The sequence below is a fragment of the Oncorhynchus clarkii genome, chromosome 12 (genome assembly GCF_045791955.1).
Source record: "Oncorhynchus clarkii lewisi isolate Uvic-CL-2024 chromosome 12, UVic_Ocla_1.0, whole genome shotgun sequence".
Classification (NCBI taxonomy): domain Eukaryota; kingdom Metazoa; phylum Chordata; class Actinopteri; order Salmoniformes; family Salmonidae; genus Oncorhynchus; species Oncorhynchus clarkii.
In genome coordinates, this window is record NC_092158.1 from 71,539,073 (window position 1) to 71,562,794 (window position 23,722).

The window sequence follows — 23,722 nt, forward strand, 5'->3', positions numbered from 1 at the left end:
GCAGTTATACTGCACTCTGACTGCAATCTTTTTTCGTAAGGGTGAGTCTGTTGGTCTGAGCCTTGATGCACTGGTACCGCCTGCTGGACGGAAGCATGGAGAAGAGTCCATGTCTCGGTTGGCTGGGTCTTTCTCAGACACCCCCTGGCATGTATGTCCTGGATGGCTCTGAGCTCACCGCCAGTGATGTGCTGGGCCATCCTCACCACTCTATGTAAGGCAGTGGCGGTTGGTGGCGTTTTAGAGGAGGAAGGGCGTTTTTTTTTAATGGACATGGCCTTATTTCTATTACAGCATATTGAATAACTGTCATTCATATTCCATTCACCCAGTTCAATGTAACATCAATATTAATCTATCTATCAAAGCTATCTAGTAGGCCCACGCAAAAAAAAATATATAAACATAGCGACATCTTGTGGGTATTGTAGGACAATGCATTTGCAACACTTGTAGCCAAAGATGTCCAGTCTCCAACTACTTCTACAAGGGAAGTTTCTTCATATTTGGTTGAATAAATTGAGGTCCTGGACTTGACTAAGCACTATTTTTGCTATGACTTAGTTTATAGTATTAATTGTAACACATGATTGTATACTTTATTAGGATGTAGCCGGCCATATGTTTACTTATATTTTTTTTTTGATGAAGATGATTCAAGAAAAGCAATACATGTTCAACAAAAATCCTTCACTTTGCATGAAAAAGCCTCATGATATAGTCCCTCATTGATAGTAAAATAGGATTCCCCCATCTTTTAATTTGATGAAAATGATTGGTTGCTATGCCCTTTATGTGTACAATTCTTATTTGAACCCATTGGGTGAAAAAGCTTCTTATGGACCAATCATCACCTTTGAGACAGTTAGTGATAAAAGAAGAGCATTTTATTCGCGGGGGTTGTTGTGAAGGTCTTGCTCGTGACGCTACTTTACAAAAGCGAGAAGAGCAACTGGCAAGCTCGAGATCAATACTTCTGTAGCTAGCCGCAATGTACTAGTGATTTCTCCTGTCATTGTTTAAAGTCCGTTTGATTTAATTCATTTTTTTGAAAAGTTATACTTTTAAATCGTGAACATTTCAGCTGGGGAAATTCCCTACAGAAACGTTGTTTACAAGTGAATTTATGGAGGTAAGTAGCTAGCTAGCTAGCCCAGTTGGCTAACTAAATTTAGTTAGACATAAATCGTGTGACTGAGGGAGACAAGGGACACGAAAGCTAACTTAGGACAAAAGTAAAACCGTCTGTTATTACTGTGTTTTTCAGAATACGTTGTTGATTGAACTCATAAAAGTAGTTTGTTTTGAGTGTTTTGGGTTTAGCTAGCTAGACACCTGCTGAGCATTCTTCTTTCTATCTTTGTAACTAACTTAGCTAGTTAACGTCCGCAAACTTACTGTTGCTAGCTAACGTACAATTAATTACAATTTGACTTTGGCCAAGTTAGCATTGTGCAATACAATATGTTATTACCCTGCTAGCTGTATATCTAATAATCAAGATAGCTAGTCAATGAAACTCTATTGTTCTGTTGAATGTTTCTATGAATATCTTTGTAATGTTTAGTTTAATAATGCAGTGAAGAATAGAATAAGTGCAAGTTCAAGAGGAGTGAGAATGGCGTTTGATCGATTCCAGAGTGCATCATCAGGTTCAGACTCATTCTTTTCCTCAAATAAGCATCAGGTGAGACATTCAAAAGAAGTGTTTTACTTTTCTAGATTGCAGTTCATTACAATGTAGGCTATAGGTGATAAATAATTCAAGTGGTATGTTTATTAATGGTTTATATTAAGTAGCTAGTGTTTTAGGTATGAATTGGTATGAATTGTCTATTGTAGGCAAAACAGAATCAGAATGCTATATCTCACCAGTGACTGGCTGACGTTTTCACTAGGGTTCATGAATTTCCTTTTTTATTGTATCACAGACATGTGGAACTGCGGACAATGAAAGACTCTTGCAGCCGTACATCCCCTTACCCGAATTCTCATTGTCAGAAGAATCTCCCATGTCCTACACACCCTGGTCTGCACAGGATGATCCATACCAACTCATTAATTGCACCCAAAACAATGTTCAAAGCAGGTACCTAAACTAACTACTTGTTTATATCCCTGTTAGTGAGCATTTCTCCTTTGACTTTTTACACATTTTGTTACATTTGTCACATTTTGCCTTATTCAAATTGATTGGGAATTTTTTTTCCCTCATCAATCTATTCAAATGCAATTCTCAGAATTGTATACTGACCTGGTCCATACTGTGTTTTGTCATACCAGTATTTAACATTGACAGTCTGAAGAATGTATTGGGAAAAGGAAGACCAAGTCTTAATTTATACTGAACAAAAATATAAAGTAAAGTGTAGGTTCCATGTTTCATGAGCTGAAATAAAAGAACCCAGAAAATGTCCATATGCACAAAAAGCTTTTTGGGCACAAATTTGTTTACATCCCTGTTAGTGAGCATTTCTCCTTTGCCAGGAGAAACACAATGCCACAGGTGTCTCAAGTTTTGAGGGAGCGTGCAATTAGCCATGATGACTGCAGGAATGCCCACCCGAGCTGTTGCCAGAGAATTTAATGTTAATTTCTCTACCATACGCCATCTCTGTCGTTTTAAAGAATTTGACAGTACCTCCAACCGGCCTCACAACCGCAGACCACATGTATGGCGTTGTGTGGGCGAGCGGTTTGCCGATGTCAATGTTGTGAACACAGTGCCCCATGGTGGCAGTGGTGGAAAAAGTACCCAATTGTCATACTTTAGTAAAAGTAAAGCTACCTTAATAGAAAATGACTCAAGTAAAAGTGAAAGTCACCCAGTAAAATACTACTTGAGTAAAAGTCTAAAAGTATTTGATTTTAAGTATACTTAAGTATCAAAAGTAAATGTATTTAAGCATCAAAAGTAAAAGTATGAATAATTTCTAATTACTTATATTAAGCAAACCAGTAGGCACAATTTTCGTGTTTTTTATTTATTTACAGATAGCCAGGAGCGCACTCAAACACTCAGACATCATTTACAAACAAAGTATTTGTGTTTAGTGAGTCCGCCAGATCAGAGGTAGTAGGGATGACCAGGGATGTCCTCTTAAGTGTGTGAATTGGACCATGCTCTGTCCTGCTAAGCATTCAAAATGTAACAAGTACTTTTGGGTGTCAGGAAAAATGTATGGAGTAAAAACTACAACATTGTCTTTAGAAATAGTAGTAAAAGTAGTCAAAATATTAATTTTAAAGTACAGATACCCCCAAAACGACTTAAGTAGTACTTTAAAGTATTTTTACTTAAGGACTTTACACCACTGGGTTATGGTATGGGCAGGCATTAGCTACAGACAAAAAACTAAATTATATTTTATCAATGGCAATTTGAATGCAAAGAGATACCAAGACGAGATCCATTTTCGTGCCATTCATTCACCGCCATCACCTCAGGTTTCAGCATGATAATGCACGGCCCCATATTGCAAGGATCCGTACTCAATTCCTGGAAGCTGGAAATGTCCCAGTTCTTCCATGGCCTGCATATTCACCAGACATGTCACCCATTGAGCATGTTTGGGATGCTCTGGATAAATGTGTATGACAGTGTCTTCCAGTTCCTGCCAATATCCAGAAACTTCGCACAGCCATTGAAGAGTAATTGGACAACATTCCACAGGCCACACTCAACAGCCTGATCAACTCTATGCGAAGGAGATGTGTCGAGCTGCATGAGGCAAATGGTGGTCACACCATATACAGACTGGTTTTCTGATCCACTCCCATCTGTGACTAACAGATGCATATCTGTAATTCCAGTCATGTGAATATTCATAGTTTAGGGTCTAAGGAATTTATTTAAATTGACTGATTTCCTTATATGAACTGTAGCTCAGTAAAATCTTTGAAATTGTTGCATGTTGCGTTTATATTTTTGTTTATTATAATTTTATTGTACTGAAATCATAGAGAACGTTTCATATGTGATTTGAAGACACAAGGTGTTCATGAATACACTGTCCATTTGAAATTAAGTTGAACTTCTAATAACCTCTAGACTTTTTCATATATGTCCCACTCCATGTGAAATGTAAATGGTCTTCTTTTTCATGTGTTTTGAAATGCTTGTGTTTTAAATCTCCAAGGAATCTCCCAGATGGAAATGACTGTGGAAGTGAAGCTGATCTCTATGGGCTGGTGTCAAATATCTTGGAGGAGGCTGATCAAATGGACAGTTACTATACTGAAGAGTAAGTTATTCATTAGGAGGGTATTTTTTTGTCTTCAGTGATATGAGCAAATTTCTTAGTATTGGGAGACAAATTAATGGGAATTGAAAATGGAAACCGCAATGTTTGCCAGTAATGACTTTGAGACTTTCAATTATGTTTTAAAAAAAAACGTATTTAACCTTTAACTTCTCAACTCTCCTTTCAGGACATTATCCCAACTGAAATCTGTCTGGTCTCCCAAGTCAATGAGCGACGATTGCCAGCAGTACTTCCAATCAGAGTCCAAAGTGCAGTCCAACTTCCTGCCGAACCATGTTTACCCTGAGTCTTTCAGCAAAGCACAAGGGCAGCCAATGAACAGAGGTTCCGAAGAGTTCTACCAGCATTTCAACGGCTTTGATACCAGTGACCAGCAGTGGCTCCTCTCTTCCTGCAATGGAGACATGGACACTAGATACTCTCTACAGACCCAAGAGCTGCCGAAGCCGCCGGGGCTTCCACTGCCCAACGTGGGGAACGCCTACCGTTCAAACACGAGGCTGAGTAAACACGAGTACAACACAGCTGAGAAGGTTGGAGGGTTCTGTGGGTCTGGGAACGCTCTTTCTGACCACATGGATGCTTTTGCACCCTCCTTCTGCCCCCAGAGCAAGATTAATAGCCAGTGCTTTGACCACTACTATGAAGAGTTCCCAGGCCAGATCAGCGCCAAGCCCAGAAGGACCAAGCAGTACACCATGCAAGAGGTCAACAAGCTGGCCAGCAACATCCAGACTCTGATGGTGGGTGAGCAGGACAACGCATGTGGTAGAGAGCCCCAGAAACGGCAGAGTGTGCAGATGCAGTATGACAACATCATGGCCGAACAGAGGAACTTCTCCAACACAAGGATGCCTGGGCAAAGCACTCAAGCCATGCAGTTTAAGAAGGAACTAGGAGGGGAGTATGGAGCCATGCAGAGGGAGACTGATGGAGGAATGAAGAGCAAAGAGCTGCTACAGAGTGACTTTGATTCCAAAGACTTATCTGGATTTGGTCCACAACACGTTGAGTATTTCCAAAAAACAAAATCACTCTCAGCGTCTTTCAATCCTACAATTTCTCACCAAAACAAGATGGCTGTCCAGAAAGGAAGCAATCCCCTCTCTAAGGGCCTGAGTCTGAACCAGTACCATTATAGCCAGCAGAACCCATTGCAGAACAAACTCAAGCAGCAGCATCAGCAGCCAATGGGAAACTGTTTTTCCTCTCGGCCGTCCAAGATGCTGTCCCACTCTGTGTCTGAGTTTGTACCTCAGCACTCCCACCAGATGCAGAGAGGACCACCACCGTGCATCCAGGACTACAGTCAGGGGGACGGGCCCAGCCTCCACAGCAGCAGGGCAGGACAGAACCAGGTCAGGATGGGCATGGGCGGGCTGAGGAGGGGAGCCAGCGACAGTGACTTTGAGATGCAGCTGGACAAGAGCAGGATGCACATGGCTGGGCTGGTGGCTGATGGCTGCTCCCCCACTCAGTGCTTGGATGGGAAGACAAGGCCCCAGACCAGCACTCACATGACAGGAGATGTGGACAAGAAGCAGGGGCTCCTGCAGAACCCTTACCTCGACCTACTCGGCAGCATGTATGGCTCTCAGAGATTCGGCGGAGGAAACGGCACCGTGAACGCAGGAAAGAACCCAGCCTTTCTGCCTTGCATGTATCAGGCTATGAATGACCCCAGACAGAACTCCTGCCACATGTCTTTGAACTCTGCCAGCTTCAACTCCAGATCCTCCTTCCCCTACGGCGGTTCCATCCCCCCCATGGACCTGTGTGACCTGCTGCCAGACGGGGAGTTTGCAGCTTTCAACCCTTACCTCAATGACATGATGGGCTCCAGTGGAGAGAACCCTTACCCAGGGATGATGGGAGGCCTCCGCTCCCCGAGGATAATGAGGAACCGTGGAGGACCCATGAGCCAGCTCCACTTCCACCTGGAGGAGTGCTATGAGCAGTGGAGAGTCCTGGAGAAGGAGAGAAAGAAGGTGAGCAATAAAAATGAGTGGTTCATTTAGTGGGAATATTTTTGTTTCTTGTGATCATCTTGAAATCCTTATTATTTATCTGTTTATGCTGCAATACAATACTTGGTAAGAATGACTCCCAAACTAGGATTAAAATGTATAGTTCGATTGGTTGGCATTAAGTGTTTTTTTTATATTATGTGTTTTAGACAGAGGACGTCCTTACCAAGAGTTATCCTGGAAAGCGGATTTCTGTGATGACCAGCAGTGCCCTCCCCAAAATCCCACCTAACCCTTCCAGAGTGGACCGTCTCATCGTGGACCAGATCCGAGAACAAGCCAAGGTGAGAAATATTCATTCTTAAAAGTCTAAGCCTGGGGGGGGATTCTAAGCTGACATATGGAATTGTTTTAAGATGGTCATGCTATGGATCATTTAGCTATTTGATTTAGAATTTTAGGACTCCTTTAGGTGTCAAAATCTATATTTTTAAAGATTTGATAAAATATTGAATTTGGCCTTTACTACTATAGAAACGCATTGAATAACACATTCATACAGTAAATTCGTAAAGTATTCAGATCCATTGACTTTTTCCACATTTTGTTACATTACAGCCTTATTAAAATTGATTGGGAAAAAATGTTCCCTCATCAATCTATACACAATACCCCATAATGACAAAGCGGAAGCAGATTTTCAGAAATGTTTGCAAATTTATTAAAAATAAAAAACATGAATACCTTATTTACATAAGTATTCAGACCCTTGTGTTGAGGCACAGATCTGGGGAAGGGTACCAAAACATTTCAGCAGCATTAAAGGTCCCCCAAAACACAGCGGCCTCCATCATTCTTATATGGAAGAAGTTTGGAACTACCAAGACTCTTCCTAGAGCTGGCCCCCCGGCCAAACTGAGCAATCAGGGGGAGAAGGGCTTGGTCAGGGAGGTAACCAAGAACCCGATGGTCACGCTGACAAAGCTCCAGAGTTCCTCTGTGGAGATGGAAGAACCTTCCAGAAGGACAACCATCTCTGCAGCACTCCAGCAATCAGGCCTTAATGGTAGAGTGGCCAGACGGAAGCCACTCCTCAGTAAAATCCACATGACAGCCCGCTTGGAGTTTGCCTTAAGGCACCTAAAGGACTCTTAGACCATTAGAAACAAGATTCTCTTGCCTAATGAAACCAATATTGAACTCTTTGACCTGAATGCCAAGCGTCACTTCTGGAGGAAATCTGGCACCATCCCTATGGTGATGTATGGTGTTGGCAGTATCACGAATCAAGGTAAGACCCAGATGCAGACTGTCGAAGTAACAATGTTTAATGTTCCAACAGAGGCAAGCAGTAGACAGGTCAAGGCAGGCAAAGGTTGGTAATCCAGAGGGAGGCAGAGGTACAGGTCGGCAGGCAGGGTCAGGGGCAGGCGGGCTTAGAGTCAGGACAGGCAAGGGTCAAAACCGGGAGGACTAGCAAAAAGAGAATAAAAGCAGGAGTACGGGAAAACACGCTGGTTGACATGAAAAACATATAAGACCAACTGGCAACAAACAGACAGAGAATACAAGTATAAATACACAGGGGATAATAGGGAAGCGCGGCGACACCTGGAGGGGGATGGAGACAAGCACAAAGACAGGTAAAACAGATCAGGGCGTACAGGCAGCATCATGCTGTGGGGATGTTTTTCAGCTGTGGGGACTGGTAGACTAGTCAGGATTGAGGGAAAGATGAACGTAGCAAGGTACAGAGAGATCCTTGATAAAAACTTGCTCCAGAGTGCTCAGGACCTCCGACTGGGGCAAAGGTTCACCTTCCAACAGGACAACAACCCTAAGCACACAGCCAAGACAACACAGGAGTGGCTTCGGGACAAGTCTCTGAATGTCCTTGAATGGCACGGCCAGAGCCTGGACTTGAATCCGATCGAACATCTCTGGAGAGACCTGAAAATAGCTGTGCAGCAACGCTGCCCATTCAACCTGACAGAGCTTGAGATGATCTGCAGAGAAGAACTCCCCAAATACAGGTGTACCAAGCTTGTAGTGTCATACCCAAGAAGACTCAAGGCTGTAATCGCTGCCAAAGGTGCTTCAACAAGGACTGAGTAAAGGGTTTGAATATTTATGTAAATGTTATATTTTAACTTTTTATTTTATTTATAAATTTGCAAACATTTTAAAAACCTTTTCATGCTTTGGCATTATGGAGTATTGCGTAGATTGATGAGGGGGGAAAAAGCAATTTAATCAATTTTAGAATAAGGCTTTAACAAAGCAAAATGGGGGTCAAGGGGTCTGAATACTTCCCGAATGCACTGTAAAAGGCAAAAAAGAAATTTTAAGAAACAGGGTTTTGAAGTGTTTGTCCTATATCTAGGAGATATAAGAAAGCTTGGAAAATATATATACAGTTGAAGTCGGAAGTTGACATACATTTAGGTTGGAGTCATTAAAACTCATTTTTCAACCACTCCACAAATTTCTTGTTAACAAACTATAGTTTTGGCAAGTCAGTTAGGACATCTACTTTGTGCATGACACAAGTCATTTTTCCAACAATTGTTTACAGACAGATTCTTTCACTTATAACTTACTATCACAATTCCAGTGGGTCAGATGTTTACATACACCAAGTTGACTGTGCCTTTAAACAACTTGGAAAATTCCATAAAACTATGTCATGGCTTTAGAAGCTTCTGATAGGCTAATTAACATAATTTGAGTCAATTGGAGGTGTACCTGTGGATGTATTTCAAGGCCTGCCTTCAAACTCAGTGCATCTGCTTGATATCATGGGAAAATCAAAAGTGATCAGCCAAGACCTCAGAAAAAAAATTGTGGACCTCCACAAGACTGGTTCCTCCTTGGGAGCAATTTCCAAACGCCTGAAGTTACCACGTTCATCTGTACAAACAATAGTACGCATTTATAAACACCATGGGACCACATAGCCGTTATACCGCTCAGGAAGGAGACGCGTTTTGTCTCCTAGAGAAGAACGTACTTTGGTGCAAAAAGTGCAAATCAATCCCAGAACAACAGCAAAGGACCTTGTGAAGATGCTGGAGGAAACAGGTCCAAAAGTATCTATAGCCACAGTAAAACGAGTCCTATATCAACATAACCTAAAAGGCCGCTCAGCAAGGAAGAAGCCACTGCTCCAAATCCGCCATAAAGAAGCCAGACTACGGTATTCAACTGCACATGGGGACAAAGATCATACTTTTTGGGTAAATGTCCTCTGGTCTGATGAAACAAAAATATAACTGTTTGGCCATAATGACCATCGTTATGTTTGGAGGAAAAGGGGGGAGGCTTGCAAGCCGAAGAACACCATCCCAACCGTGAACCACGGGGATGGCAGCATCATGTTGTGGGGGTGCTTTGCTGCAGGAGGGACTGGTGCACTTCACAAAATAGATGGCATCATGAAGAGGGAAAATTATGTGGATATATTGAAGCAACATCTCAAGACATCAGTCAGGAATTTAATGCTTGGTCTCAAATGGGTCTTCCAAATGGACAATGACCCCAAGCATACTTCCAAAGTTGTGGCAAAATGGCTTAAGGACAACAAAGTCAAGATATTGGAGTGGCCATCACAAAGCTCTGACCTCAAACCTATCGACAATTTGTAGGCAGAACTGAAAAGGCGTGTGCGAGCAAGGAGGCCTACATTCCGGATTCAATTGCACCAGCTGTCAGGAGGAATGGTCCAAAATTCACCCAACTTATTGTGGGAAGCTTGTGGAAGGCTACCTGAAACGTTTGACCCAATTTAAACAATCTAACGGCAATGCTACCAAATATTAATTGAGTGTAACTGACCCACTGGGAATGTGATGAAAATTAAATATGAAATAAATCATTTTCTCTACTTTTATTCTGACATTTCACATTCTTAAAATAAAATGGTGATCCTAACTGACCTAAAAACAGGGAATTTTTACTATGATTAAATGTCAGGAATTGTGAAAAACTGAGTTTAAATGTATTTGGCTAAGGTGTATGTAAACTTCCGACATCAACTGTATATATTTTTAACACATAGTTAACCCATTTTTTGGGTAGACGCAAAACTACCATCATATGTCCATAAATTTTGTATAACCAGTACCAGTTACCTACAGACGAGTCCCATGACACTTGGGGCCGCATTAGTTTGTAGGCCAAACGCAGATGCCGAAGTGCGACATCGACAGATGTGGTAGAAAGAGACGCACCCAATGCAGACATCTCTAAGTTAAACTGACAGATTTTAATGGAGATTTTTTTTAAATGATGTTACTTAGATTGACGCACCGGTGCGTGAATCGACTCTAGGAGGTTAAATGTCCACTTTGGAATTTTAGGATTGGGTGATGGCTAATTCCATACAAATTGGCATGAGAAGAGTAGATTAAGAGTAGAAGAGTAGATTAAGACCAATACATGAATACCAGTTGCTGTAGGCTAGATGAACACCCATCAAGTTCTGCAAGTGTTTCAAAATGCATTTGAATAATTTTTTATGGAATTTATTTTCCTCTTATATCATAGGTGGTGAGCCTTCTCAGTAAAATGGAGCGTCTGCGTAGCTTCCCCCTCCATGCCAATATTTGTTCAGCGCTGGACAGACACCTCGAGGCTATTTACATTACCCAGGCCAGACGCAAGGAGGAATTTGTCAACACTTCAAACCGTCAGAGACAGGCCAGCACACATTTCAGAGAGGACAGAGGTAACTCAACACTAAGTCATTAATGAGCCGCAGCTAGTTCTAAACAACTAAATCCCCAAGCATTTGTCTGTGCATTGTCTTCTAATTTTGTTTTAGATTTATTCTGGAAATATGGCTGCCATTTTTTATTCTGTTGAGCCTTTTATATTTTATTTCCTTGAAAGAGCAAATAACAGAGCTTGTCTTCTACATTTGCCTTTTCGTGTTTGGGATGAGCAGCATTTGTCAGCTCTGATGATGAGGCCTAAAAACCAGTGGTGGAAAAAATACCCAATTGTCATACTTGAGTAAAAGTAAAGATACCTTAATAGAAAATGACTAAAGTAAAAGTGTAAGTCACCCAGTAAAATCCTAAAAGTCTAAAAGTATTTTCTTTTAAATATACATAAGTATCAAAAGGAAAAGGATAAATCCTTTCAAATTCTTTATATTAAGCAAACCAGAAGGCACCATTTAAAAAAAAAATAGATAGCCAGGGGCATGCTCCAACACTCAGACTTCATTTACCAAGGAAGCATGTGTTTTCTGCCAGATCAGAGGCAGTAGGGATGACCAGGGATGTTCTCTTGATAAGTGTGAATTAGACAATTGTCCTGTCCTGCTAAGCATTAAAAATGTTACGAGTACTTTTGGGTGTCAGGGAAAATATATGGAGTAAAAAGTACATCATTTTTTTTTAGGAATGTAGTGAAGTAAAAGTTGTAAAAAATATAAATAATAAAGTACAGATACCCCAAAAAACTACTTAAGTAGTACATTCAAGTATTTTTACTTAATTACTTTACACAACTGCTGTCTAATTTTTTTGCCTGTATTCCTGCTAGATATACTGCTACTTGCTACAGCACTGAGGGGTCTGTGTTTGACCACAAGGAAGTCCCGCACTGCCCTGTGGTGTGCCCTACAGATGACCCTACCCAAGTCCAACACGGACAAGCTGGATGAGCAGAGCACCTCTGAGGAGACCAGCCCAGGGAGAACACTTATCCAGTTCTGATGCCACTGAGCCACCCTATGGTTCACATGTGACACTCACTCACGTTCATGCTATAGATGTTGCTGAGAGCAAGACCAGTGAGGAGCATTAGGCCAGATGAAATTTTGATCACATCATTAGACAGAACAAAAGGAATTCTTGTATGTAGGCTCAGTTTGAGCAAATAGAGGAAATTAATTATTTTTGGAGATTATCAGTCTTATTTAAAATCTATCCTACAGCAGGTGGTTCAGAGCAATGTAATGGGATAACCAGGGGTGCATTTATTTTAAATGGCAGTACAATTCTATTATGCTGTTGAATTGATAATCCCCAAAATCCCTTCAGCCCCAGTAATTCCCTGCTAACGAGCTTCTATTAGGAACATGAGAGAGAGCAGAGCCTGATCAGATATGTTGGTGGTGATCACTGTAGAATATACAGTATTACATTCATCAGTATTGTCAACTACCTTAGAGCTAGGGTACTTGCAGTCATTGCAAGGAAAATGAGTTTAATTGACCTTAGTGTCCACAAATGTACAATTTGATTGATAGTTGCTCTTGGGCTAGGGGAATTCATAATATGAAATGTGTTAAGGCTTAATTTATCTTCAAAATCACCACATTTTGTGATTAGGGTCATCGAAAATAATGGGAATCTTGGAAAGGCCGAATATTATTTAAAGACACTATTTATAATTATTAAAACATGGCAGTCATTTGAATGTTTTCCTGATTGTTTTACTTATTTATTTGAATGTGATTTGACATTCAGTTCTCTAATATGCTTCTTAACAACCAATAATTGTGGATAAGTGATCATTGCCATATCCACTCAACTTAAGAGGAGGCAATGGGAACCACTTTTCTGTCATATTCCATGTTAACATACCAATCAATCGTCAACTTGAAGCATTGCGTTTCCTCGGTTTACCTGAAAAGCAACATAGTCAGTGTATTGTTTTTACTTACTCAGTAGGTTAGAAATTTGGACTGGTCATGCATTGATGTTAATTAAATCTTATGTTATTCTTATTTTGAATTTAGTTCTCTGAATGTTAATCAAGCTGCATTAAAGCTCATTTCAAAACATAAGAATTAAGTTTGATGGACACATACTATCAATGACATAATACACACTCGTAAGACAGGTGGCAAACATGTTCAAACCCCTGTATTTTTAATGTTCCTGTTTGAAATGGTATGTTTCACGATAATCGTTTGTTTTATTAATTCAAAAAACAATAAAGCTCTTTAAAATGGCATTTATTTATTCAAAAAATGTTGAAAATGAACCCCATTGCCATTCTGCAAACATTGTACATGATATAATCGAGGTATACAGTATCAACCACCACGCTGTTCTGATTCTCATACAAGAGAGTGCATAGACAGTACATGAAGACTGGGGTGACAAACTGAATGTATTTAATATGACAATGCCTTGAGTGAATCCATCTCCAAAGAGGAAAAGCATTTGCAACACATTGGCTCAATCTTTGAGTGAGTTAAGATCCCATAGAGCACTTCCTTTATTTTACTACAATATAGTAATTGCAGAACATTTGAATGCCATTTAAAAACATTTATCTTGGAAAATTATTACTTAAACTGGGCAAACATTTTAGAGCGAAGGCTTGCATGCTACATCAATTTAATGACTTCATTTTCAGAGACAGTCTCCCTATTAGTAGAGGCATATTGAAAAGGAGGCAATGATACAGAAACATCCGCCTCTTTAGTATCAACATGGTAGGATGAAAGATACAGGCAAGAGCTTGTGCAGGTTGATCAGAGCAAGTAGAGATAGACTATTAATGTTGGCTTTTCATAGAGTCACTGATTTACTTTAATCACAGTTGAGAAAGAACACATTGTAGATAGATGGACTGTTTCCCAGTTTTAGATAAAGCTTGATGACTGAAACCAATAGAAAAGTAAAATGGTAATTGGTTAAAACAATGTCCAGACAAGTTCTTGTTACAATGTCATGTTACAATCATAAGGGTGGAAAATAAGGGATAGGTAAAAATAGATGTTGATTTCAGTTTTTTTATCCAGTAACAAAACATTTAATGTGACAATGTCCCAAGGTGTCATTTGTTTCTCATCTTTTGCGTTCCCCTTTCTGTGTGCGTTTCTTCTCCTTGTCCTTCCTGTCCTGCCTGGCTAGTTTATCCTTCTCACGCTGCATCTTGTCCGTCTCTTTCTTCTTATGCGAGTCTTCCTTAGCCTGGTCCCTCTGCTGTTTCTTCCTGCTCAAAACCTCCTCCACGTTGGTGTTCTTAAACAGGGCTGAGGCGACCAGTAAAGGAGTTTCACAGCAAAACCAACATCCCTATTCCTAAAGCATCTCAGAGTAGGAGTGCTGATCTAGGATCAGGTTTCCCCAAAACATTTAATCAAGATTTAATAGGCAACACGGATCCTGGATCAGCACTCTCATTCCAAGGCACTTTACATATACAGACCAAAATGTACTATTACCTGGGTTAAGAAGTTGACGGTGCCATAAGTGGTTTTTAAAAATATAGTACTGGTTAAATATTACTTAATGCAGTAAACAATACATTTTAGTCATTTAGCAGACACTTATCCAGAGTGACACAGTTAGTGCATTCATCTTAAGATAGCTAGGTGGGACAACCACATATCACAGTAAGTACATTTTCCCTCAATAGGAGTTATAGGAGGAGTAATGGGAGGCATTGAAAGGATACATTTATCACCACTGGGGGGAAAAGCCTGCTCCTCCTCTTCAGCTTCAGTGTTGATGTCAAGGAAACTTGAAAAATAGTGCTCCTCATTGCAGTCACATAAAAATGAACATTTTTGGAAACACTGCTTTCATTATACATTTCAGAAATAAACACTTAAGACATTTAGAGCTGTATAGGTTTAACAAGGGGCAAAGCATAACTGTAGGGGCACACAATAAGTGCAATATATTGAGCCAAGGATATTCTTCATCATCTGTGATATTGGCATATTGAGCCAGGACTGCTTCTTTAGCTTCTTTCCTCTTCCTGGACTCCTGAGATACTTCCTTCTGTTTCACCACAATCTGTGCCTGCTTCTCTATCAGATTGGCAATGGCCAGTACCTCAGCTACAGACAGAGAGAGAGGGAGGGAGGAAATTCAACAGATAATTCATACAACGGCTGCTCCAGCTATTAGCTCTTGTCTGAAAGTACAGCTAGAATCATTTGTCTTTTATGTTCATACCATCCTCCTTGTTTTTGGTTGCCGACCGGGCACAGCTCTCAGCCCACTGACTAATGATCTCTTTGCAGACATCTTCAAGTTTCTCATCCTCCTGTGCATGGAAGACAGTAGAGAATGGACATGCAATTAGTGAATTTGAACATCACTACTTTGAGACAAATATGGTTAGATGCAGCCCAATATGGCAACTTTAGTATGGACGAGTGGGTGTTTTGAAAGGAGTGGGTGTATGGAAAGTGAATCAGCTAATTGGGCAGATGTTGCCACTCAAGACCATTTTGCGTTGCTGATTGGGCTGCATGACGAGTCGATGAGCCGGTGACCAGTGTACAGGTGTTGTATCGACCAGCCTGCCGACCTAAAGTGCTTCCGACTGGGCAGCTGTATCGCGGTTGTGTCACCGGTGGTAGCTAACATGAGCATTCCCTCCACTGATTTTATTTCAAGTAAGATAGCAGCCTATACAAAAAAATAGCATTTATTTGAAAATGTTTAGGTCCATTATAATTTATACATAATTTATAGTTATAGATGTTCAAGAGTGGCCAGGAGTGTTTAACCCAAAGTATATATATATATTTTTTTACTCAAACCTCCTGCCGGGCTAGATTGAATGGGCTCCCGGGCCAGATTGGGACAAATGGTCTAACCCAGTGGTTCACAAACTATGGGGGGCGCGAGGGGTCAGCAGTCTGGCGTTCAACATACTCTTGAAAGTTGTAATAGTAGATTGTACAATGTTCCATTTTGAAATTGGGTAGTGCATCATCAGTTTTCCTCTTGTCATGTCAGTCATTGCATACATTAGAGAGCTATTTATGACTTGTCAGAAATGTCCAGATCAACTAGCCCAGTGGTTCTCAAACGTTTTATAGTCCCGTACCCCTTCAAACATTCAACTTCCAGCTGCGTACCCCCTCTAGCACCGGGGTCAGCGCACTCTCAAATGTTGTTTTTTGCCATCATTGTGTCATGACGTTGGCCTGGGGGTAGGTTTATGACAGTCATAAATACCTCTCCCCCCCTTTTCCTCTCTCTACCCTACTGATGTGACATTTGTAAATCCCTTGGTTAACAGAGATTCTGGTAACATCAGAAGGTGGGGGGAAATGAACTATATTCTGGTAATCCGACCAATTGAACATATGCGGTGGTACTTAATGAATATGATGTCAGTTCGGTTGTCTTCTGAGACATTCTCATCAATGATAGGATGACAAACTCTACAGTGAAAAGTCTGCACATTGTAGTTATCGGATTCACATGGAATTGTTCAATTTAAATGTTTGAATATAAAATTATTGGTGAAGAGATGAAATGTAATTTTAGCTTCCAAATGAGAGATTTTGGGGTTTTCATAAGGTTAGGGCTCTGCTCAATCAGTGGCCCGCCCCTGTGAAGAGACATGGATTATAAAACTTTTAAAACACACCCTTCTTGCTCCACTATATAAAGCCTTGATGAAAATGTAATCTCATGTTCCGAGGATGTGAGGACGATGGTCCGATGTCAGAATGGTTCAGATAATAACTACAGAATGAAGCCAACCTCAGCGTGAGCTTTGGTTGCGAATGGTATTAACTTTGAACTCTTATTGACTACAGAAGTGATACCTCCTAGCTGTTGAGTTAGCAACAGCAGCCGTAAACGTGGGCTAGGAAAGAACAAACAGAGTATCCCGTCTACCACACAACGACGTTACTACAACGTATCCAATTTATCACGAGAGACATTCTTCAAAGGACTCTGTTGGGCAACACGGCCTTCCATCTACCACCAACCTACCGAGGCGCAGCTCAGAGTAAATAGCATTTAGAATGCATAAGATACTGTATTTACGACAGAGACATCGCTTCTCCCTTTGTTCCTCAGTCTTCCCGCTCTTTCACTCAAACCCAGCCCCTTTTCTTTGTGTAACCAGCTGTCATATCTGTTCCCTCCGCTAAGGACGTTTTCCTTCATGATATAATTTGTAATCAAGGTATGATTCATTCTGTGTATATGTAATTCTGTGTGATTAGTTATGTATTTAGTAAATAAATAAATCAACCCAATTTTGTATTGCTGATTCAACTTGTCAGCCAGGGTTCGTGAAGATAACCAAGAATTTTACAACTTTCAGATGAGACTGAAATAAGGTGACGATTAATGTTGACTGCTATTGATGTAAAATATTACTAAGTCTTATAAGTGACCCCAAACTTTTGAACGGCAGTGTATGTAAGATGGCTAAATAAAAAGCTAAATGATTTATTATTATTATATTATTTGTGCCCTGGTCCAATAAGATCTCTTTGTCACTTCCCACTAGCCGGTTTGTGGCAAACTCGCACTCATTCTTATGTTTAACGTGTGTGTGTGTGTGTGTGTGTGTGTGTGTGTGGCAGGCTTACAATTGTTGTGTCTTTGGCTATGCCGGATTAAGTGATATGACATGCTATTCTATAAAATCCTTTCTCTGTAATTAATACTACCTGATCGAGTTAATCATGTAAATGTAATTAACTAGAAAGTCGGGGCACCACAAAATAATATTTATAGAGCTTTTATCTTCCGAATAAGAAATGTCCTTGTGTTTGAAAGAAAAGCAAATTTTTTGTCCATTAAAATAACATCCAATTGATCAGAAATAGTGTAGACATTGTTAATGTTGTAAATGACTATTGTAGCTGGAAACGGCTGATTTGTTATGGAATATCTACATAGGCTTACAGAGGCCCATTATCAGCAACCATCACTCCTGTGTTCCAATGACACGTTGTGTTAGCTAACTCAAGTTTATCATTTTAAAAGGATAATTGATTATTAGAAAACCCTTTTGCAATTATGGTAGCACAGCTGAAAACTGTTGTTCTGATTAAAGAAGCAATAAAACTGGCCTTCTTTAGACAATCAGCATTTGTGGGTTTGATTACAGGCTCAAAATTTCCAGACACAAATAACTTTCCTCTGAAACTCGTCAGTCTATTCTTGTTCTGAGATTTAAGGCTATTCCATGCGAGAAATTGCCAAGAAACTGAAGATCTCGTACAACGCTGTGTACTACTCCCTTCACAGAACTGTGCAAACCGACTCTAACCAGAATAGAAAGAGGATAGGGAGGCCCCGGTGCACAACTGAGCAAAAGGACAAGTACATTAGTGTCTAGTTTGAAAAACAGACGCCTCAAAGGTCCTCAACTGGCAGCTTCGTTAAATTGTACCCGCAAAACACCAGCCTCAAGGTCAACAGTGAAAAGGCAACTCCACTCCTCTTTCTGTTCTGGTTAGAGCCAGTTTACGCTGTTCTGAAAGGGAGTAGCACACAGCGTTGTACGAGATCTTCAGTTTCTTGGCAATTTCTCGCATGGAATAGCCTTCATTTCTCAGAACAAGAATAGACTGATGTGTTTCAGAAGAAAGTTATTTGTGTCTGGCCATTTTGAGTCTGTAATCGAACCCACAAACGCTAATGCTCCAGATACTCAACTAGTGTAAAGAAGGCCAGTTTTATTGCTTCTTTAAATCAGAACAGTTTTCATAATTGCAAAAGTGTTTTCTAATGATCAATTAGCCGTTTAAAATAATAAACTTGGATTACCTAACACAGCGTGCCATTGGAACACAGGAGTGATGGTTGCTGATAACAGGTCTCTATCTACATAGCTGTACATTCCATAAAAAAGCAGCAGTTTCCAGCTACAATAGTCATTTACAACATTAATGTCTACACTGTATTTCTGATCAATTTTATGTTATTTTAATTGACTTTTTTTTTCTTCTTTCAAAAGCAAGGACATTTCTAAGTGACCACAAACTTTTGAACAGTAGTGTGTGTGTGTAAATATATACACACACACACAAAGTGGAAGTCGGAGGTTTACATACACTTAGGTTGGAGTCATTAAAACTAATTTTTCAACCACTCCACAAATTTCTTGTTAACAAACTATAGTTTTGGCAAGTCAGTTAGGACATCTACTTTGTGCATGACACAAGTCATTTTTCCAACAATTGTTTACAGACAGATTATTTCACTTATAACTCACTATCACAATTCCAGTGGGTCAGAAGTTTACATACACTAAGTTGACTGTGCCTTTAAACAGCTTGGAAAATTCCAAAAGTCAATTATGTCATGGCTTTAGAAGCGTCTGATAGGCTAATTGACATAATTTGTGTCAATTGGAGGCATAGCTGTGGATGCATTTCAAGGTCTACCTTCAAACTCAGTGGCTCTTTGCTTGATATCATGGGAAAATCAAAAGAAATCAGCCAAGACCTCAAAAGAAAATTGTAGACCTCCACAAGTCTGGTTCATCCTTGGGAACAATTTCCAAACTCCTGAAAGGTACCACGTTCATCTGTACAAACAATAGTACGCAAGTATAAACACCATGGCACCACGCAGCTGTCATACCGCTCAGGAAGAAGACGCGTTCTGTCTCCTAGAGATGAACATTATTTGGTGCGAAAAGTGCAAATCAATCCCAGAACAACAGCAAAGGATCTTGTGAAGATGCTGGAGGAAACAGGTACAAAAGTATCTATATCCACAGTAAAACGAGTCCAATGTCGACATAACCCGAAAGGCCACTCACCAAGGAAGAAGCCACTGCTCCAAAACCGGCATAAAAAAGCCAGACTACGGTTTGCAACTGCACATGGGGACAAAGATCGTACTTTTTGGAGAAATGTCCTCTGGTCTGATTAAACAAAAATAGAACTGTCGATAATGACCATCGTTATGTTTGGAGGAAAAAGTGGGAGGCTTGCAAGCCGAAGAACACCATCCCAACCTTGAAGCACGGGGGTGGCAGCATCATGTTGTGGGGGTGCTTTTCTGCACAAGGGACTGGTGCACTTCACAAAATAGATGGCATCATGAGGGAGGAAAATTATGTGGATATATTGAAGCAACATCAAGACATCAGTCAGGAATTTAAAGCTTGGTCTCAAATGGGTCTTCCAAATGGACAATGACCCCAAGCATACTTCCAAAGTTATGGCAAAATGGCTTAAGGACAACGAAGCCAAGGTATTGGAGTGGCCGTCACAAAGCCCTGCCCTCAATCCCATAGAACATTTGTGGGCAGAACTGAAAAAGCGTGTGTGAGCAAGGAGGCCTACAAACCTGACTCAGTTACATCAGCTCTGTTAGGAGGAATGGGCCAAAATTCACCCAACTTTTTGTGGGAAGCTTGTGGAAGGCTGCACAAAACGTTTGACCCAAGTTAAACAATTTAAAGGCAAAGCTACCAAATACTAATTGAGTGTATGGAAACTTCTGACCCACTGGGAATGTGATGAAAGAAATAAAAGCTTAAATAACTATACTATCCTGACACTTCACATTCGTATAATAAAGTGGTGATCCTAACTGACCTAAAACCGGAAATGTTTACTAGGATTAAATGTCAGGAATTGTGAAAAACGGAGTTTAAATACAACTGTGATATATATATATATTTTACCTTAATCACATTTTTATTTGGCGTATCACTGACGGCATTGTGCGTACACCCCAGTTTGGAAATACCTGTACTAGCCCATGTCAGCTAACGTTTTTGTATTTAGCCAATAAATGTAATGTTTGAGTCAATCAAATATTAAATGAACACACATTAGACATGGCAAAATGTATAGAATTGCAAGACAATGAGCTTTAAAACGGTCAAATATTCTCTGCACGTCATGACAAAATGTGTAGAATTTATGGAAATAAACGTTCAACCTTCCAAATGTTCTCTCAACAAGAGGGGTGAACAGTTTGTGTCATGAACAGTGCTTGTGCCCATAGAAATAGATGTGGCGCTCAAGCGCATTCTTCCACAATGCTGAAATAGGGCCACTACTTTTCTTTCGAGACTCCCACACGCCACATTGAGCTGCAGTTACCCCTTTCTCCTTTGAGAGCAAGTGGGAAGGACGTCGTGTCAGTGAATCATCAGTTAGTTTAATGTGCTATGTCAGGTGTTGCCAAATTTTGGAGTAGCCTACTGAGCATGTAGGCTTTCTCCAACCCTGATCTAACAAACTTGATTCAACTGAACCTGACGAGCAGCTGACTAGTGAAAACTAAATCCTGCAAATGGGTTGGTACCCAGTAGCTCTCGAGGCATGGCCACCCTGCTGTATGTCATAACCATCTGTTTGTCTGGAGAGTTCCACCGAAGTCTCAACACGGGCTAACCGGCTAATAATAGAAAGGGTCTGGACAACTTCAGGTTTGATTCGCCTAACCCCCATCTCCAAATATGGCTAATGGTATATTGACACATGTCGCTAACGTTGTTACCAGTTAGTTATATGGGAACAGATCGATTGTAGTCACTCAATTGTTAGATAGCGTAGTTAACACCCACTTGTAACCATTGAGCACGTTAGCCAGCTATTGACTAACTTACCGCGGCGCAAGCATGGCATGTCTGCCCCCTATATTTACCAGAAATGCAGATAGAATTCCTAGCAGTGCGTCCTCCTTCTCTTCGTCACTCTCCTCCTCTTGAAGTATTCCTAAAATATAAGCTCCATACACCTCCTGGTCCACTTCCAAGGAGTCTAGTCGATCATTCAGCCACTTCTCAAACTCCCCGGCATCTGCCATGGACGCCGCCATCTTGGCCGTTCGGGGTCTTCCACACCCTACGACGATCCGCGTGTATTGCCTGCTAGATAAAACTTTAGCAGAATATGGTTGCTGCCTCGTACACTGTTTTAGGGATTGCCAGGAAATAATTTAAAGAGCATTTAAAGAGGGATAATTAATCAACTACATAATCCATTTGAAATGTTATCCATTCGTTCATAGACGTTAGAATTCTTTAAAAAACTTCATGCGAGATTATGTGACCAATTAATACATTTAAATTATATCCGCAAATCAAACGACATAGTTAACACACCCCTATAATAAAATGTTCATGAGATTTTATCATGCTATTCTATGAGATTCGAGAGACTCCCCCGCCCTGACTCAGGTGACGTGGACACAGATGTGGTTCTCTACTTTTCACCACTGGGTGGGAGTATAAGACATAGTCTGATTTTTTAGTCAAGTATATTTTTTCTCCAGTTCTACTGCCTAAAAAAGTTTATATTTGCCTAATTTTTTTTATATCTTATCTCACATGCATGACCATCACCTGGATATGCTGAAAGATTGTTGTGCATCTAAATGTATCCCTGACTCTGGACAATGTTTCCTGATCACTAGTTGCTGTTCCCAGTCACACTAACTAGTGCTATTCTCTGTTGATAGTGAGACAAGTAACGCCCTCCAGCTGTTGAATACATTAAGGAAGGTTTCCAAGGGGATGGTCTCACCCTGCATCCAGAGAGGCCTCACTGTGTTTGGGGTATCAGTTGCCCCTTATTTTCCCTCCCTACCTCCCTGCTTCTCTATAATGATTTCACACGTCGCTGGTCTTGTAATAATGAAGTGTGAAGCTTCTGTGCTGCCATGGGGAAGCTGCCATGTACAACATCTCCTCATGGCCTATATACATGTAGCCAGATCCTGACATTGATGTGAGCGAAGTTTAAATTAAACATGCAAGGGCCTAGTCCACTCCACACACACACACACACACACACATTTTTATTGGAAATTGGGAGTAGCAAGTGTTGTGGTCTGGTTTGGTTTGGAGAGGTCACTGGGGTAGACTGGTTACACAAGTTTGTTGTTGCAACTGTTGTGTTTTATGTGTTCTATAGGTAATACACTTGTGGTTGTTTGTGTGCTGTAACTGAAGACAAGGTCAAGAGAGATTGAGATGCTATGGAACAGTGTATATGTTTGAGAGAAAAGGAGACATGACAACGTGGCTGGCGTCTCATCTGAGCCAGAGAGGCCCAAAGTCAGCCCATGCCGCTCTCCACAGTACCACGTAGCTTAAGGACGGCTGTCCTATTTTTATCGAGGGGCTGTGGATTGATGCGAAGTGACGAGGGCCGCGAGCTGCTGAGTGGGTGGGCACCCACATGCTCGGCTCCACAGGCAATCTCCCTCCACGGACACCCCACACACACACCACACACACGCACAAACACCGACATGCATGCACACAGAGGCAAGCACACACACACACATACGCACTCATGCGAGCACACACTCTCCTATCTTCATCTCTCCCCCCAATGCCATCGGCCTAAAAAGCCCTATGGTCACAATTTGCAATGTCCTCCCTGTCAACATCTTCTCTGCTCCAGTGTCAATGTGTTAGCACAATCCAGCCCCTACTACAGTATTTATCATTTAGATACTATTTTCTTAAGTATGTGTTGCATTTTAAAAACTCTTAGAACAATACCCCAACCTGGTAACACTCGATACGCAGCCAGTCTTACATTCAAAACCTTTCGTTGTGCATTCATTTTGTTTGCAGACGTCTTTCACCTCACAACCATTGATCCAAAATAGAAGTTTACTGTGAAATATAATGAGTACTTTGGTTTAATCATCAAAACACAATTTAGTTATCTTAACAACCAGTTAATCCAATATAATTATTTTTTTGATACGTTTGAAAATTGCTATTTGAATGTAGATGCTACAGTACTGTAAATTACAGTACATTACA

At 40.7% G+C, this 23,722-nt stretch overlaps 2 protein-coding genes across 2 annotated transcripts; one reads left to right on the forward strand and one right to left on the reverse strand.

Annotated features, from left to right (window-relative positions):
• Nucleotides 1–65: 65 nt before the first annotated feature.
• On the forward strand, nucleotides 66–13,218 carry LOC139422523 (meiosis-specific coiled-coil domain-containing protein MEIOC-like). Its single transcript, XM_071173682.1, has 8 exons — nucleotides 66–188; nucleotides 1,568–1,687; nucleotides 1,932–2,089; nucleotides 4,140–4,244; nucleotides 4,432–6,253; nucleotides 6,442–6,576; nucleotides 10,778–10,958; nucleotides 11,783–13,218. Exons 1-8 carry the CDS (start codon nucleotides 66–68, stop codon nucleotides 11,953–11,955), a joined length of 2,817 nt encoding a protein of 938 aa, XP_071029783.1. The 3' UTR covers nucleotides 11,956–13,218.
• Nucleotides 13,187–22,094, reverse strand: LOC139421186 (coiled-coil domain-containing protein 43-like). The gene is made up of 5 exons (XM_071171818.1): nucleotides 21,586–22,094; nucleotides 15,163–15,253; nucleotides 14,900–15,044; nucleotides 14,657–14,703; nucleotides 13,187–14,231 (listed from the first exon to the last, which is right to left on the reverse strand). The coding sequence occupies exons 1-5, from the start codon at nucleotides 21,757–21,759 to the stop codon at nucleotides 14,044–14,046; spliced, it is 645 nt and encodes a 214-aa protein (XP_071027919.1). The 5' UTR covers nucleotides 21,760–22,094; the 3' UTR covers nucleotides 13,187–14,043.
• Nucleotides 22,095–23,722: the final 1,628 nt, after the last annotated feature.